Source organism: Eumetopias jubatus, unplaced genomic scaffold (genome assembly GCF_037043125.1).
Source record: "Eumetopias jubatus isolate StellerSeaLion01/CBP00866 unplaced genomic scaffold, mEumJub1_p1.0 scaffold_1, whole genome shotgun sequence".
NCBI lineage: Eukaryota > Metazoa > Chordata > Mammalia > Carnivora > Otariidae > Eumetopias > Eumetopias jubatus.
The window spans coordinates 169,179,860-169,196,380 of record NW_028274807.1 but is presented as its reverse complement, the minus strand read 5'-3'; the positions used below and the strand labels follow the sequence as shown (position 1 = coordinate 169,196,380).

Here is a 16,521-nt window from a genome sequence, read left to right as displayed (position 1 = left end):
ACATGTACCCAGGGAGACATTTGCCTTAGAATCACCTGTAGATTAACTTCTGAAATTAAAATAATCTGTTCAACAAAAGGAATAATTTAATACTAAGAATTTCATCAGCTCCACATACAAGAATGACCTTTCTCCTTTAACATAATTCTTATTCTGTTTTCTGTGAGCTGAAACCCCGGTCTTGGTGCCTGGGTTAAATTTTAAAACTCTGATAATTTAACCAATATGAAGGCATGTGTGTCCAGATCACTTTTCTTCTGAGCTTCTATAAGAATAGGAATAAAGTCTCACTTCAGTGGAATACACATACATACCCCTGTCTACATATTAGAGTTATTCCATTTTCTGCTTCTGTCCCTGATTCTATTGCACCTTGGTGATTGCACATCCTGTATTAAATACCCTATTCTTTAAAAAAAAATAAAAATGAAATGAAATGAAATAAAAAAAACACAAGTTGGGGTTCCTGGTGTCAGTCAGTTGGGCATCTAACTCTTGATATTGGGGTTGTGAGTTCAGGCCCTGCATTAAAAAAAAAAAAAAGGTAAAATCACTAGGGTACAGAAACTGTAATGATAGGCCAAGAGTATTGGGTTAGAGCCTGCAGCCAAAGGGAAAGCCTTGGACCACCCCATAGCAGAAGCTCCTTGTCTGTTAATAAAGCAGAGGTATGATGTGTGCCTAACCCAAAAGGCAACCAAGAACATTTCAGGGCATTGTGAACACATGGCTACAGCAAGATCTCTTTTAAAAATTTGAATATTTCCTGGACAGCTTCATTCCATAAGGATGAAAATGAGGGAACCAGGGAGACTTAATTTATCTCTTGCCATGGCCTTGCTAAAGAGAAATAAACAAACTGGTAGGTCCTGAAAGAAATTGGACTCAACTAAGCTGAGGTCAATCAGCAAGGATTCACTCGATTGAATAACAGCTATTGACCTCTGTTTCTGCTTCTTTGAATTGTCTGAGAGGAGCTCTGTTTTCTGAAACTGGTTTTTGTCCCAGCACGGTGAGCCCATGCTGCTGGTTTTACCATTTTGATTGGCTTACTCATTCCAGCCCCTGACTTTGACATCTCACAAAAATAGCTTATTCATATATTTATTCATTAACATTAACATTTACATTTATGCCATTGGTTTATTAGAATTTTAGTAGCAATTCTACATTGCACATATGTATATATAGGAGATGGTTCATTTATATTTGTTGATTTTAAGTCTGGGTTGTGCTGGGAGATTCTAAAATGCTAAATGACTTCAGTATTCTTAAGACAAAGCACATGCGATTCCATCTGATTAAATGTCCAGTCTCTTTGCTTCCTCTACCTGCAGTTAAAACCTATTTTTTTTCCTTTTCTCATCTGTGTTTACTCCCTCCAAGTAGCCCTCTCTGGCACTCCAAGACAGTTCTGTCTCTGTGCATGTGGGTGCTCCCCAAACGCTAGGACATCATGTACCCTTCCTTCATAGAGACCATCAGAGTTGTAATTTTATATTTATTTAAGTGGTACTTGCCAAAATCTATCTTCCCCACCAGGCTAGCTATCAATCCAATGAGGGGTCATCTGTCTTAACCCAAGATTAGTGAATGTAGAGAACAGTGCCTGTCACAGGGTAAATGCTCAAGAAATATTTAATGGATGAGTATGGTTATTTTACAACCAACAGTCTATATTTTACTTCATCAGGCACAATGCTGAGTACTTTACAAATAATGGCTCATTTAACCCCTCTAACAACACTAAGGTAGATATTAAAATTAATCCCCTTCTACAGATGAGGAAACTGAGACACAAAATAGCTGAGTCATCTGCTCAAGGTCATACAGGTAGAAAATGGGAATGTTGGAGTCAGACCCACACAGCGTGTCTCTGATGTCTATATTCACCAGTACACCGTGCGGCTTCCATAACAAAAAAAGCCAAACTGTTGAGGTCTTCAGGACACCACTCAAAAGCAAATATATGCTACATTACTACTTGACTGAACGCTCTGCGTTTTCCCCTCAGAGTCCATGGACCTTCAGAGGAGGTAGTGAAGACACAGGGCTATTTCAGGTTACCTTTTCAGCAACACTAAGACACAGCAGCTAGATTGAAATGCCAGGCTGGAAAGCCCGGAGTGGTGACAGGGCATACAGGTGAGGAATAGCTTTGGAGGCTGCAAAGGGGCCCAGAGCAGCAATGCTCAGGAAAATTCACCAGCAAGTAATACAGCATGTTCTATCTTCCCGGGCCATCTGCAGGCAATAGGATGGCAAGGCAAAGCTCCTGCCATCTGAACCAAGGCATAAATTTGAGGCCAAGAGGGTGGCAATACTGAGATCTTACAAATTGGGCTGGAACTGCTCAAGTCCCACCTGCTGAAGTTCAGGATTTGCTCTGGAATCCTGCTTCTCAAAGTCCGGGCCGTATGAGGATCATGTGGGGTTTGTTAAAATGGAGGATTTGCCCTGGAGCCCTGCTTATTAAAGTATAAGCGGCATGAGCATCATCTGGGGCTTGTTAAAAATGCAGTGTATCTGGCCCCACCCCAGGCCTCCTCAATCAGAATCTGCATCTTAGGAGATACTCAGGAAATTCATATATACATGCATTTGGGAAGCAAGAGCAGTTCTCAACTTACAGGTGCAGGTAGCCAGCGGGCTCACAGGGAGGAGGAAGAGGAGGAAGCTAAGCATCAGCTATATATGTGAGTGAAAAGGACAGGGGTTGTGGTTCAGACATCCTGCTCCTTTTCTGTGCTGTGCTGTAGTGCATACAGACAGCCTTCACAGTACTTGCTTTCTTTCCTGAAGTCTGTTTGTTCTTGCTCAGATCAGAGGGAAGTTCTGACTGCTGCTTTCCTTTCTTTTTCTTCTCTTTTAAATGTTCCATGGTCACCTACCTTGCACATTAGCCGCAATACTAGTCCTTCCTTCCTCAACGGGCTCTTGCGTTTCCAGCAGACACAGGATGGAGAGAAGCATTTTGACGCGACAGACATTTTCAGTGATGAGGTTTCCTTTAAAGATGTTTTCTTCTGAGCTGAGGCATGGATATATCCTTGCTACAGTCTGAGCCATTTTAGTAGTTCCTATTCTGAGGCTGGTTTGGGATTCAGACCTGTGGCATGCGGCGGAAGAGTTTACTTCTAAAACTTGGACGTGTTCTGTCGAGGGTGCTTCTTCCCGAAAGGTGTTTTGTTTGCGTGTTACGCATAGAGGCTCCAGGTGCTGTGAGTGTTTCAGTTGCCTGGCTACTTAAAAAATTAACCTCCAGTGTTACTGGCTTAATCATCAACTACCACTGTGCAACGGGAGCTAGTCTTAGCTAAGTGGTTCTTCTACCACGGTCCACTGGAGGGCTGCAATCTCCAAAGAAGTTTTGCTGAGACGGGCTGGACTTTTCCCCAGGACCTACCACCCTCCTGTCAAATGTCTTAGAGCATGGCAGCTGGATTCCGAGAAAGAGAATTCCACAAAAACAAGCCACAGTGAGGCCAGGGCTTCCCAGCCTCTGCTTGCGTCACACCTATCCATGTCCCACGGAGAAGGGCGCAGTGCAGAAAAGGGGACGTGTAGATAGGTATGAAGCCCTGGAAGCAGGGTCTAATTAGGGGTCATTGTCACAATCTAGCACTGTTGATTAATTGGGTTTTTTGGGGGCCCAGGGGGAGGGGGAACATGGGGCAAAAAGCTGGGTCACCAGTCACCATGTATGCATGTATGTATGTGTATACATGACTGAACACATATATTTAGTGTTTTTGGAAACATCGGGGACTCATATATATTTCCCCCAAAGATTTTCTTTTGTTTAGGAATATTGTGGTGTTCTACTTAATAGTTGTCTGGAGGCAGGTCTGTGGGAGAACAGGGAGGCAGGAGGACTTCCAGCTGGGTAACTTAATCAGTATTGATAGCGGAATGTGATCACGTATTCTAGCCAGATTACTTTCAAATCAGTTAAGGTAGTGGGATAAAAAGACAGTTGGCCAGCATGTACTGATAAGAGCCTGGAAAATGACCTAAGAGATGCCAAATACTCTATTTTCCCTAAAATATTCTATAATCTCTTGTGCTTTTGTTTTTTCTTTTTACTCTGTCTCTTACTTATTTAAGATTTTCTATTTATAGTAGGTTTCGTATACGTCAGGCCATGAATTCGGTGTTGGCCACTTAGTGATGAATAGAGTTAACCTGATAAGCTCCTTTCATGGAGTTTAGAGTCCAAAGCTATTTTTTTATGGTCTTAAAATGAGGGGAAAACTGAGTAATTTAAATAATGTGAAAGCAAGTCCATCTCCTGTGGTTGTTAACACTGAACTCTGTAAGTTTCCAAAGTCTTCTCACCACCCCACACGAGGTGCTGTGAGGGAAGGAGGTAGGGTCGTCTTCATTTCTGCAGAAAGATGAAAGGAAGTTGAGGGAAGCATACACTTACTCATGTTCCCCTGACTTAGGAAGTGCTGGAGCTGGCCCTCCGGCCTGCCTCGTGACACTGAATCCCGTCTGATTCTCCTAAGACCTTGTGGCTCCATTGGAATATTTAAGGCTGCCCTCCTAAAGAGGTAGCAAGAGATTTCCTGGGGACCTGGCCTCTTGAGTTTCTGCTCCTCACACACACCCCCGCACTCAGTGAGCAACACTGAGCTTTATGTTAGACTCGTATTTACTTGTGGCCTGTTCAGAAACTTCCATTTTGGTTAGAATATCAATGACACAATGGAGCATTATTAAAGGGAGGGGTTAAAATGCTCTTCACAGGTCAGTAGCTCACGTAGTCTGAGATGCAGCATGACCTAATGGTTGACTTTGGGCATGCTTCTATTTCATCTGAGCCTCTGTTTCCTCATTGGCAAAGTGGGAATGATAGTAGTTGCTGTGTTGGTTGTTGAGATGAATAAAAGAATCTATGTGAAGCACAGAATCCTCTCCATAGTAAGCACTGAAATTATCAATTACTATCTTGATGATGAAGAGAAGACACTTTGTCCCTGGTCTAGCATCACTGGAGATGCAAGACATGTGATCATGTCATCTTTAAGGCCATTGTGACTGTCATTTGTAGGTCACATCCCTGCCTGACAGATTGAAATAGGGATTTAGCCATAGGTTAGCACTGGGATTTTTCTTTCTTTTTCTTTTTCTTTCTCTCTTTCTCTCTTTCTCTCTTTCTCTCTTTCTCTCTTTCTCTCTTTCTCTCTTTCTCTCTTTCTCTCTTTCTCTCTCTCTTTCTCTCTTTCTCTCTCTCTCTCTCTCTCTTTCTCTTTCTTTTTTTCTTCTTTTTCTTTCTTCTTTTTCTTTCTTCTTTTTCTTTCTTCTTTTTCTTTCTTCTTTTTCTTTCTTCTTTTTCTTTCTTCTTTTTCTTTCTTCTTCTTTTTTTTATTGGCACAAAAGAGCATCCAGTCTACTAAAACAAAGAAAAACCATCACTGGTATTTTTATTTCTAAACGTCCCAGCAGTGTCCCATAAACAATGACCTTTTCATTTAACTCTGTTTAGGGTTTGATGCCTATTTTACGTCCCGCACACTTGAAAACAACAGAAGAAATGTATGGTTTGCTGAATACTGGGAGGAAAACTTCAACTGCAAGTTGACGATTAGTGGGTCAAAGAAAGAAGACACAGATCGCAAATGCACAGGTAATTTCATTCTAGTTGTCCTTCTCCGGGTACTCTACGTGGCCAGCATTGAAATGTCTGCATAGCTGACAGAAGGAAGCTTGGCTGGAGACAAATTGAAAAAGTAAATTGAATTTTACTAGATTGTTCAGAAAATGGAACAGGAGCATAAGTCTTGCAGGACAAGAGTAGAACGGACAAAATTGTATTTTCTGCCTGTCCATCTAGCAGTAATTGACATTTTCATTGATTCTTGGAATTCAAAAGTGTCATGTTGCTTTGAATGTTCTCAGTGATAAATATTAGTTCATGTTTTAGCCAGGAGTATGAAGTCATTTTCACATAGACAAAAATCCAGCAAATCCCCTATCAGCACCGGATTTAACTCATCGTGGACCATACTGTGTATTTGATTAAAGAAACAAAGTACTTGGGTTTAGAGTAATGAGAATTCCAGTGGATTTCCATAGCATCCAAGTTAATGAGTCACCTGCTGTTTAAAATATGCTTAAAAATACCTGGGAGGGGGCACCTGGCTGGCTCAGTCAGTAGAGCATGTGACTCTTGATATCGGCATCATGAGTTTGAGCGCCATGTTGGACTTAAGAGTTTACTTAAAAAAATACATAGGCAGCCTCGTAGGTAACCTTGCATAATTATTCCAAATTAAAAAACGTGTGTGCCATGCATATATATGTACATGTATGAAGTAGTCAGAAGATAAAATTAAACATTTATTGGTGTATTCACAAGCAATTCCTTCCTGTTCACAACACTAGGCACTGTGATCTGATGGTAAGCAAGCCAGGTAAAGACCTGGCTTTCATGCTGCTCAGAGGACAGTGGGGGAAAATTGATGTTATCCCTGTGATCTCTCCATGAATACATAATTATAAACTGTAATAAGCATTCTGAGGGCTATATGGGCATATAAGTAAGAAGTTTCACTTACATTGAAGGCAGAAGCTGTCTCAAAAGACCTTCCCGAAGAACAGGTAGGCATTGGCTAGTTAGAAAGGGGGAAGGGCAGATAGGAGAATTTCTCATGGAGGAATAACATGACAAAGGGCTTGTAGCAGGAGCAATTATGGTGCCTCTGAGGACATAAAAAACAGAACTACCTGACTGAATAGGACGAATGTGTGAGCTGAAGCTGCTAGTGTAGAGATGTGGACAAGGAATAAGCCATGTGGGGACATATGTGGAATTTGGTCTTTACCCTAAGTGTACTGGTACCAGGGGTGGTGGTGGGGCTGGTGTTGGTGACGGTGGTGGTTACAGAAGCATGTGACATGCTCTACCATCTTACCACCTAGCCCTATATTACATAGCAATACCCAGTTTCATACTTCAGTAGCCTTTATCATGTGTCGTGATGACCTTGAAATACCACAAAACCCTAAAATGTTACTCTGAATGGTCTAAAAAACTCACTCATGTCGGATATACTGATACTTAGTTTATCTTTGCAGTGTGTGTCTTTGAGTATTGGTCATCCAGATATGGTAGATTGGCCCATTCAACAAACACCTATTAATGAGGAATAATGCATGCAAACCATGGTCCTAAAAACATCAGGAATGGTGTGAATATGCCTTTTCCTCAAGGTGTTTTTGTGAAGGAGAAGCTGGGAACAGAGCTATGAGTAAATATAATGATACAAAATCAATGTTACATAATTAGATAAATAACTCAGTAAATTACAATACCAGATGAACTATATTCTCTATGCCATGGTATATAGCAACAGTGTTTTCAGAAATATGATCTTTATAATATTGAAGAGAGGGAGAAAAAATTATTTCAATGTTGACTAGACCTGGGTGAAACAAAACTCTCAAGAGGAAACTGAAAAAAATTAGTTTGACATCTGGATAATTTGTCTATATGACAAGGAACATCCAGGTACACTGGAAGTATCTGGATGATTAATGATAGCAGTTTTTTGGTTTCTTCTAACTTTTTGTGTTCTGTAGAGTCTGGAGGGTGGAATGGATTGTCTTGTGGCCATTAGGATTGTTCTAAGGCCAATACCCACACTTTTAATGTTTTGACAACACTGTTTTATCTGTAATCACATTTTCATGCGGATCATCAAGAATTGGGGTTCATAAAAACAAGCTCATTATCCAAATCATTATCTTTCAAAAATGGATATAGAAGTGTCTTTTTTTTCATATCCCACTCATGCTATGTAAAAAATCTGTGATCACATTTACTAAATTATCTGTGACCCAAAATTATTTCAATACTGTCTCTGCCCTCTTTCCTTCCTTACCACTTTCACCATTGTAAGATGTGCCCTACTGAGTAAAGATAAACACTACTAACCTCATGGTGTCCCTTATTCCTGTTACTGGATATGAGTACATGGGTGGTCGTATGTTTGTTTCTTGTACCCCCTTTCCCCAAATCCAGTGAATCTCATATTCTGCTTTGGAAGTATTCACAAATTACTATTTAAAAATTGTGACCTTTAGAAACAGTTGACCCTTGAACAACACAGGTTGGAACTGAACGGGTCCACTTAAACAGATTGTTTTCTATAGATAGAGTACTATAAATGTATTCTCTTAAAATTTCCTTAACATTTTCTTTAGAAGACTTTGTTAGAATACAGTATGTAATACCTATAGCATACAAAATATGTGTTCATTGACTGTGTTACTGGTAAGGCCTCCTTGCAACAGTAGGCTATTAGTAAAGTTTTTGGGGAGTCAAAAGTTACAGGTGGATTTTTGACTATGCAGGGGGTTGACACCCCAACCCCCCATGTGCTTCAACTTGGAAGTGGAATGATTGGAAAAAAAAGCATGCTGAGAGGGAAGGAAGAGATGGAGAGAAGTGACAGATTGAATTATATTGATAAGAGTCTTGAAACGATGGTGAGAAATTAAGTTTTAATGATGGAAAAGAGTGGATGGGAGAGGGAAGTGTTGATGGGCTTAAGGATGTAGATGATAAAAGGGAAAGATGCTTTGGTGACCAGGTTTTGAAACATAGAAAGAATGGTCACATTGGAAAGAAATAACCCAATGAGGAAGCAGGCTAAGAAGTCTGGCATTGAAGACAGCAAGTCTGGCTCTAGACAACAGACAGTGGATGTTCTTGCAGATCTCCCTCTATGACTGGGTTTTGCTAAAGAATAAGAAAGTCTTAAAATACTCCTAGGATTTGGGCACAAATTAAAATGCCAACTTGTTTTTCTATATCTTTTTACATAGCCTTTTTAGCCATAATGAGGTATTTATTATATATTAGCTCCAAGTAGATGATCGATGAGTCAATCACCTGGCCAGACAAGCTTTGAAGGTGAGGTGTGGGTCCCATACTAGCTGGAGAGAGCAGATTTCTGCAGTGAGTTCTGAAAAGCCAAGGTGGTAAAAAGTCATGGAAGGAAGAATAACTGATGAAAAAAATAATATATTATTAAACTGTGTATACTTCATAATTTAACTTGGAGCTAGATGTGCCTGAATTCTTATAGAAACTTACCTGAACAACTGGGCAATTTTTATTCCTATAAACTATCCATATGCATTTAAATGCATATGCTTGTCTCCTTCAGATATTTTAAGAACATCCAACTTTGCTTAATACCCAATTCCTAGTTCTCTCAACCTTAAGAGCTAGTCATTCTTCATCCTACCTTCCCTGATGATTCCCTAATTTTTACTGATACAGACTGAGATTTGCTGGTGACCCATCCTGCTCATGGGTTATCTTGCCTGACATCCCCGAAGGGGACGTGCCGTTAAGTTTTTTGGTGGTTTAAGCTTTCACAGAAAACACAAACTCTTGACAGATACTATGCTGTTTCATAGTAGACCTAGATTTTTCAGGGACATAGTGCTAGCTACACACACAGTAAAGTCCTTCTAGATACTTCCAGAATAAAGTAAGTTCTTCTAGATACATTACAGAATAAAGTCCCTCTCAATACCTCCAGAAGTACACTTCTAGACTATTCGTTGTTTGAGGGCAGAAAGATCAGATGTGATTTTTCTTTTTTGTGCTTCCCCACTCCCACCCCACTAGCTCAATGTGTTTACCCTTAACACTTGCCAGTATATTGTTGACACAAAGACCAGTTTAGAATATGATCTTTTTGGGAATGACATGTTTTTATGGAGATACCAAGGTTAAGGAAAGAAGGAAAAATACACAGGTGGTGATATCCCTGAAAAAGAGATTTGAGGCCATCCTGGAGTGCAGAAAATCACTCTAGCAAAGTGTTTAAGAAACCAGAGTTTTTGGCATGAAAGAGGCCTGGGTTTGTGTTTTAGAGCTATCCCTGAATGCTCCCATGAGAGACTGGACATTATTTAACTTTTCAAAGCCTTTTCTCATCTCTGAAATTAGAATACTAAAGCTTTACACCTTAAGTTGTTATAGGGATTACATTAGATAACTTACAGAGGATCTAAAATGATACTGGCATATTAAAGCTCAGTGATGGTGGGGCACCTGGTGGCTCAGTCGATTAAGCGTCCGCCTTCGGCTCAGGTCATGATCCCTGCGTCCTGGGATTGAGCCCCGCATTGGGCTCCCTGCTCGGCGGCGAGGATTCTGCTTCTCCCTCTCCTCTCTCTCCCTCTGCCCCCCCGCCTCTTGTGCTTGCTCACTCACTCGCGCACTCTCTCTCAAAGAAAATCTTTAAAAAATAAATAATAAAGCTCAGTAATGGTAACAATTACCTGCCATTTGGAGCTGAATGCAGTTGCCCATGAGGGTTTCAGAAAGATCCTATTGTCACATGTTAGTGCTACAGAAAATCAGGGTGTATATCAAATCCTTTCAGGGAATTGAATAAGCATGTAAATATAGACAAAAGTTTTTCATTGGGATACACGTTGCACAGTGATGTAAGGAGGTATCCAAAGTTTACAGACAGGCGGCATGCAACTTCATGCTGTGATGGAATATGAAGCTCAGGGCTTCAAGAATTTCAGTGCCATAATGTAGACTGTGTGTCTAAGCATCCCTGGGCCTTGGACTTGACGGATACCTCATGTACCAACTTTCGTACCATTTTTATCTCTGACATGCTCTATCTTTATGTGTTTGACGGACACCTCGTGTACCAAATTTTGTACCATTTTTATCTCTGACATGCTCTATCTTTATGTGGTTGGTAGCATCTCTAAGGTCTTTGCTCTCAAACCCATTTTTTTATTTTATTATGTTAATCACCATACATTACATCATTAGTTTTCAATGTAGTGTTCCATGATTCATTGTTTGTGTATAACACCCAGTGCTCCACGCAGAACGTGCCCTCTTTAATACCCATCACCAGGCTAACACATCCCCCCACCCCCCTCCCCTCTAGAACCCTCAGTTTGTTTCTCAGAGTCCATGGTCTCTCATGGTTCGTCTCTCCCTCCAATCTCCCCCCCTTCATTTTTCCCTTCCTACTATCTTTTTTTTTTTTAACATGTAATGTATTATTTGTTTCAGAAGTACAGATCTGTGATTCAACAGTCTTACACAATTCACAGCGCTCACCATAGCACATACCGTCCCCAATGTCTATCACCCAGCCACCCCGTCCCTCCCACCCCCCACCACTCCAGCAACCCTCAGTTTGTTTCCTGAGACTAAGAATTCCTCATATCAGTGAGATCATATGATACATGTCTTTCTCTGATTGACTTATTTCACTCAGCATAATATCCTCCAGTTCCATCTGTGTCGTTGCAAATGGCAAGATCTCATTCCTTTTGATGGCTACATGATATCCCATTGTGTATATATACCACATCTTCTTTATCCATTCATCTGTCGATGGACATCTTGGCTCTTTCCACAGTTTGGCTATTGTGGACATTGCTGCTATAAACATTGGGGTGCACATACCCCTTCGGATCCCTACATTTGTATCTTGGGGGTAAATACCCAGCAGTGCAATTGCTGGGTCATATGGTAGCTCTATTTTCAACTGTTTGAGGAACCTCCATACTGTTTTCCAGAGTGGCTGCACCAGCTTGCATTCCCACCAACAGTGTAGGAGGGTTCCCCTTTCTCCGCATCCCCGCCAACATCTGTCGTCAAACCCATTTTTTAAACTCAGAAGGATGTTCTGAGAATCTGTGCTTGCCTATTACAGCCCATAAAAATTATCACTCTGTCATATCTTATGACTTACACAGAACATTTGTCTAACTAACATTACTCTTCTGCCAAATGTCACTTTGTGGATACTGATTCATCAGAGTTACCTCTTTACTGAACAGGAGGAACTCAGCATTTAGAAATCCATCATCCCATGAAGGGACAATTTGACTTTCAAAGATTTGTTTTCCTTTTGAGATGACAGAGGATGAATAAATTGATGACTTTTTTAAAAAAATAAAAAAAATCGTTTTCCATTTCTAGTGCTTGCAAGTCACACAATAAGCAGATTCAGTTTTGATTTGAGTCCCTAATCAATGGTTGCTGTGGAAAGATATTGGAGGCTTAAGAGCATACCCTGGTAGATGTTCACATTTTGGGAGAATCCTTAAACTGTCTTTTTCTTTCACTTCTCAAAGCTAATAATTTAAGTAAAGGTCACTTTCTTAGTGGAGCCAAAAAAGTCTTTTAAGAAATGCTCTTAATGAATAAACCATGTATTTCTCAAGTTTTCATTCATTTCACATGGGACCCAGGTCCATCAGAGCCTATATAATTTAACCAGTCTATCAAGACAAAGGAAGAACACTTGAGTAAGTCAAATGCCTTGAGAATATATGTGCAGAAAGCATTTATTACTGTACTAATTAATTTTTCGTGCCATTTTATTTTATTCTGAATTGACCTTTAATTGTTATATAGGTGTTCTGTTGCAGCACCTAATATACTCAGCATGATTGAGGAATCCACATCTAAGTGTTACAGATAATGTCTAACCCCTTGGTGCTCTTTTTGAAGTCCTTTTGATGAGAAGCAATATAAAATACCATTTTTATACCTTTATGCTTTTTTAAATACAAGTTCAAGGCAGATTAATTATGACTTAGCACGTAGCAGCCATTATGGAATTGTGTTAATATGTTCTTCGTTAAAATTTTTATTCTGATTTATTTTTAGAAGTCAAAATATTGGTTGATATTTCTCTTGCTACCATCACTCTTAAGTCTGCCCCTACTTCCTTCCTCAGTGGCTGGTTTCTGTGTGGTAAATGGAACCATATAAGCCAAATTAATATTTTTTTAATTTATTCATTTAAAATGAATATTAAGTAAGTATTAAATGTCTCAGAATCCTCACAGAAAGGTTAGGGTATTACTCTTTTTCCACTGGTCTCAATGAGTCTTGTGAATGGAGCAGTCCTTGTGGTTTTATTGTTTGGAAGACCTTCTGCAACAACCATCAGGAAACCTTATTACTTACAAGACCTTGAGATTACACAGCATACCTGGGGCCACAGAGTGGGGTGATGGACAGAGAGAAAATGCTCATCGCCTTGTGGTTCTACTTTAATTGAGAGCCAGGGTGGGTCCCATTGGTTTTTTCTTCACTGGTGAGTTTAAAAACCATAATACTGGGAATTTGAAGTGCAGACAGGAAAAGGGAAGTGGCCCGAATTGTCAGTTATTGAAATCAGCCAAGATCTAAAATAAAGGAGTCTCACTGGGGAAATGTCCTCAGGACTCTTGATCTGTTCCTGTGGCTGGCAACGTGTTACAAAGATAGCCCTCTCTGTAAAGGATGCCTCTGCAATCAGAGCTTAAGGCAGGCACTTGCATTACAAAACAAACAAAACAAAACAAAACAAAACGAAAAACCTGTCAGGGCCTCTACTAAAATCCACCTGTGATGCCAACGGATCAAAGTCCATGAGGAGGACATTAACTTCTTGGGTAGCTGATAAGCTGAAAGTCAGGGGTAGAGCACATTATAACCCAGAGAGTACACAACAAAGTAGGATTATAGTAGCAAACCCTTTAATAATTACAGAGGTTAAGAGTCTGAAATCCAGTCTGTAACCATTGTCCTAAACAAGGAGGGTTCATCCATGAAAATAGGTCCCTGATCTCTGGGGCCCACCCTGATAATCTGTTCAAGGATTTGAGTAATACTGTGAAATACTTTATCATGTTGGGCCTCTGGTATAAGTAGGTTTGAACCTGTCCTGAGTTAATAGATGATTCTGTATGTCAACAAATGAGTTTCTTAGTCCTGAGAACTGGTCAATTCAATTAAAGGAGGCAACGATACAATTGGGTTACCCATGTTAGGCCTATATACTACAGGTATTTAATAAGAGGCATTTTTTTTTTAAGACTTTATTTGAGAGAGAGAGAACACAGAGGGAGAGGGAGAGTGAGAGGGAGAAGCGGACCTCCCACTGAGCAGAGAGCCCAATGCAGGGCTCCATCCCAGGACCCTGAGATCATGACCTGAGTGAGCTAAAGGCAGATGCAACTGACTGAGCCACCCAGGTACCCCTGAAGTTGTTCCACTTCAGTTTGCAATTCACGAAAAGGGGGAGTTTTAGTTCTCAGTGATTCCCAGTCAGAGGATTTGACAAAAATTGGAAACCTTAGTTTGGAAAATTGTAGTCAGAGATTGAAGGAAATGACAAGAATTCAGTATACAGTCCAATGTACAGGTAAAAAACAAAACCTCAACAATAATAGAACTAGCGTTAATTTCCACAGGTGTATATTGTAGTTCCTACTGACCTATCTTTCCACCTACAATTACCCCAGTTTCTATCAAAGATAATCATAGTAAGACTAATTCGTTTGCAAATTAAGTTCAGTTTCATTCAGTAAAGTTTGGCCTGTGCACGTAAACTTATGTAAGTGCAGCGGTGCCTGGGTGGCTCAGTCGATAAGTGTCTGCCTTCAGCTCAGGTCATGATCTCAGGATCCTGGGATTGAGCCCTACATCAGTCTCCCCGCTCAGCGGGAAGCCTCCTTCTCCCTCTCCCACTCCCCCTGCTTGTGTTCCCTCTCTCGCTGTGTCTCTCTCTGTCAAATAAATAAATGAAATCTTTAAAATAAATAAATAAAATAAACTTATGTAAGTGCAGCAAGAATAATAAGTGACAATGTAGGCTTTTAAAAGTCTGCCTTATTAGAATCTTTTATAAGGAATTTCCAGATGGAACTTTTTAACAGCCTCTTTAGGCTAAGAAGCCAAACCAAGAACTTGACATCAGACTACCTGGAATACCTATAGATGTGGGTGGATTTCTGTCTTCTTGAGGTCCCCAAATATCCTGAGGTTCCTGGACCTGTCAGGAAGTGACCTTCCTTACTCACCTGGTAAGATTTTTGCTGGGAATCCTGAAGGCAAGGTACCAACCTTTTTTCCAGGGGGGCCTTAATTGGCCCTTTCAATTCAACTTTAGTTCCTTAAAGCTGTCTGGCCATACCTGAATCTATGCATGTCTCTCTCAAATAGGATATTCCAATCAAGGCCTTGATAATACAACCAGTGTTTCCAACTGTGTCCTGTTACAAGGAGAACAGATTCTTATTGAATTTATGCAAATAACTATATTGCCATGAAAATAAGAATAGTCACTGAGCGGTCCCAAATTCTGGAGGGATCAGGTAGAGAGAGAGACATAAATGTTTCATCTTCACTCACAAAGATATATTCTAAATTAAGTGTAAGTTATAAATAGGAGGACAGGTCTGTTTATATCTGGGAAACAAAAGATTAAAGAACCAGCAATATTTCACACAAAAAGTCATGAAAGTTATAATCATCCTTATCAGTTCATTCACTCCCATGTAATTCTTGTTGATCTTTTGTTGGCAGTTTTATGAATCAGTTGTTTCCTTAGAATTCTGTAAATTCTTACCCAGTTCTGTTATCCAGAAGTAAGCAGAAACTTAACTCTAGAGTACTTGTCAGAGTTCTTTCCATGAACTTCCCTTTAAAATGAAACATTTCTGCAAAATCATCACAAAATATTACACTATATAGTGTAATAATAACTATAAATGATAAAGACTTAAGAATGGCCATGGTTAATGATGAGAGTTCATTAACAAGGAAATAAGGTTGTTCCTGGGACACAAACATTTTAGGATGATAACCAGAACTGTAAGTGCTAAAAGTGTACTAGGACATGTCAGATTTTTAGGAATCTTGTACAATTTCTAGGATACTCATATTAATAACATTTGCCCATATAATGTAACTTAAGAAGGTTTATCATCCCTTATTTGACAACTTCCCATATAATTTAACATATCAAATAAGCCTAATTCAGGTAACATCCATCTCTCTCTGTTTCTCTGTCTCTCAATTCTGATAAGGAGAGAGAAGACACCCTGACACATTCCAGGAATTCTCTGGAAAACCCCAAATTGAGTTGAAGGTCAAAAAGACTTAAGTTAGAATTTGATTTGAGTGAAGCTTGTCAAAAACATCAAAAGGTCTGGACACTTGGTCGAATAGGATCATTGGTCATTTTGAAACAATACAGAGTTTCCCATTTAACCAAAGTGACCATTGAGGACTGCAGGCAAATACAGGGAGTTACATAGTTTGTGTGTGCGTGTGTGTCTTAAAACAACTTAGGTCTTTTAATAGAGAAGGACCAGCTTTTTTTTTTTTTCAAAGATTTTATTTATTTATTAGAGAGAGTGTGCAAGAGAGAGCACAAGCAAGGTGAGGGGCAGAGGGAGAGGGAGAAGCAGGCTCCCCACCAAAGAAAGAGCCTGATGTGGGGCTCTCCCAGGACCGAGGATCGTGACCCTGGTTGCAGGCAGAAGCTTGACCAACTCAGCCACCCAGGCACACAAGAAGGACCGGCCTTCTTAAATAATCAAAGACCTGTTAAGAAACACAGGAAAGTATTTTGACAAGACACAAAATCTTTGTTTTCCAGGCAGATTACTTCAAAGGTAACAAAACAAAACAAAACAAAACAACCCTTGCTCTCACAATATCTTATCAAGAGC

The 16,521-nt window shown here is 40.0% G+C and overlaps 1 protein-coding gene across 1 annotated transcript in view; it reads left to right on the top strand.

The window, feature by feature from the left end:
- Nucleotides 1-16,521, top strand: part of GRM7 (glutamate metabotropic receptor 7) — an 854,903-nt gene that overhangs the window by 561,793 nt on the left and 276,589 nt on the right. Inside the window, exon 5 of the mRNA XM_028101758.2 lies at nucleotides 5,492-5,632. Within this exon, the coding sequence (XP_027957559.1) occupies nucleotides 5,492-5,632 (141 nt within the window). The remainder of the gene's footprint in view (nucleotides 1-5,491; nucleotides 5,633-16,521) is intronic.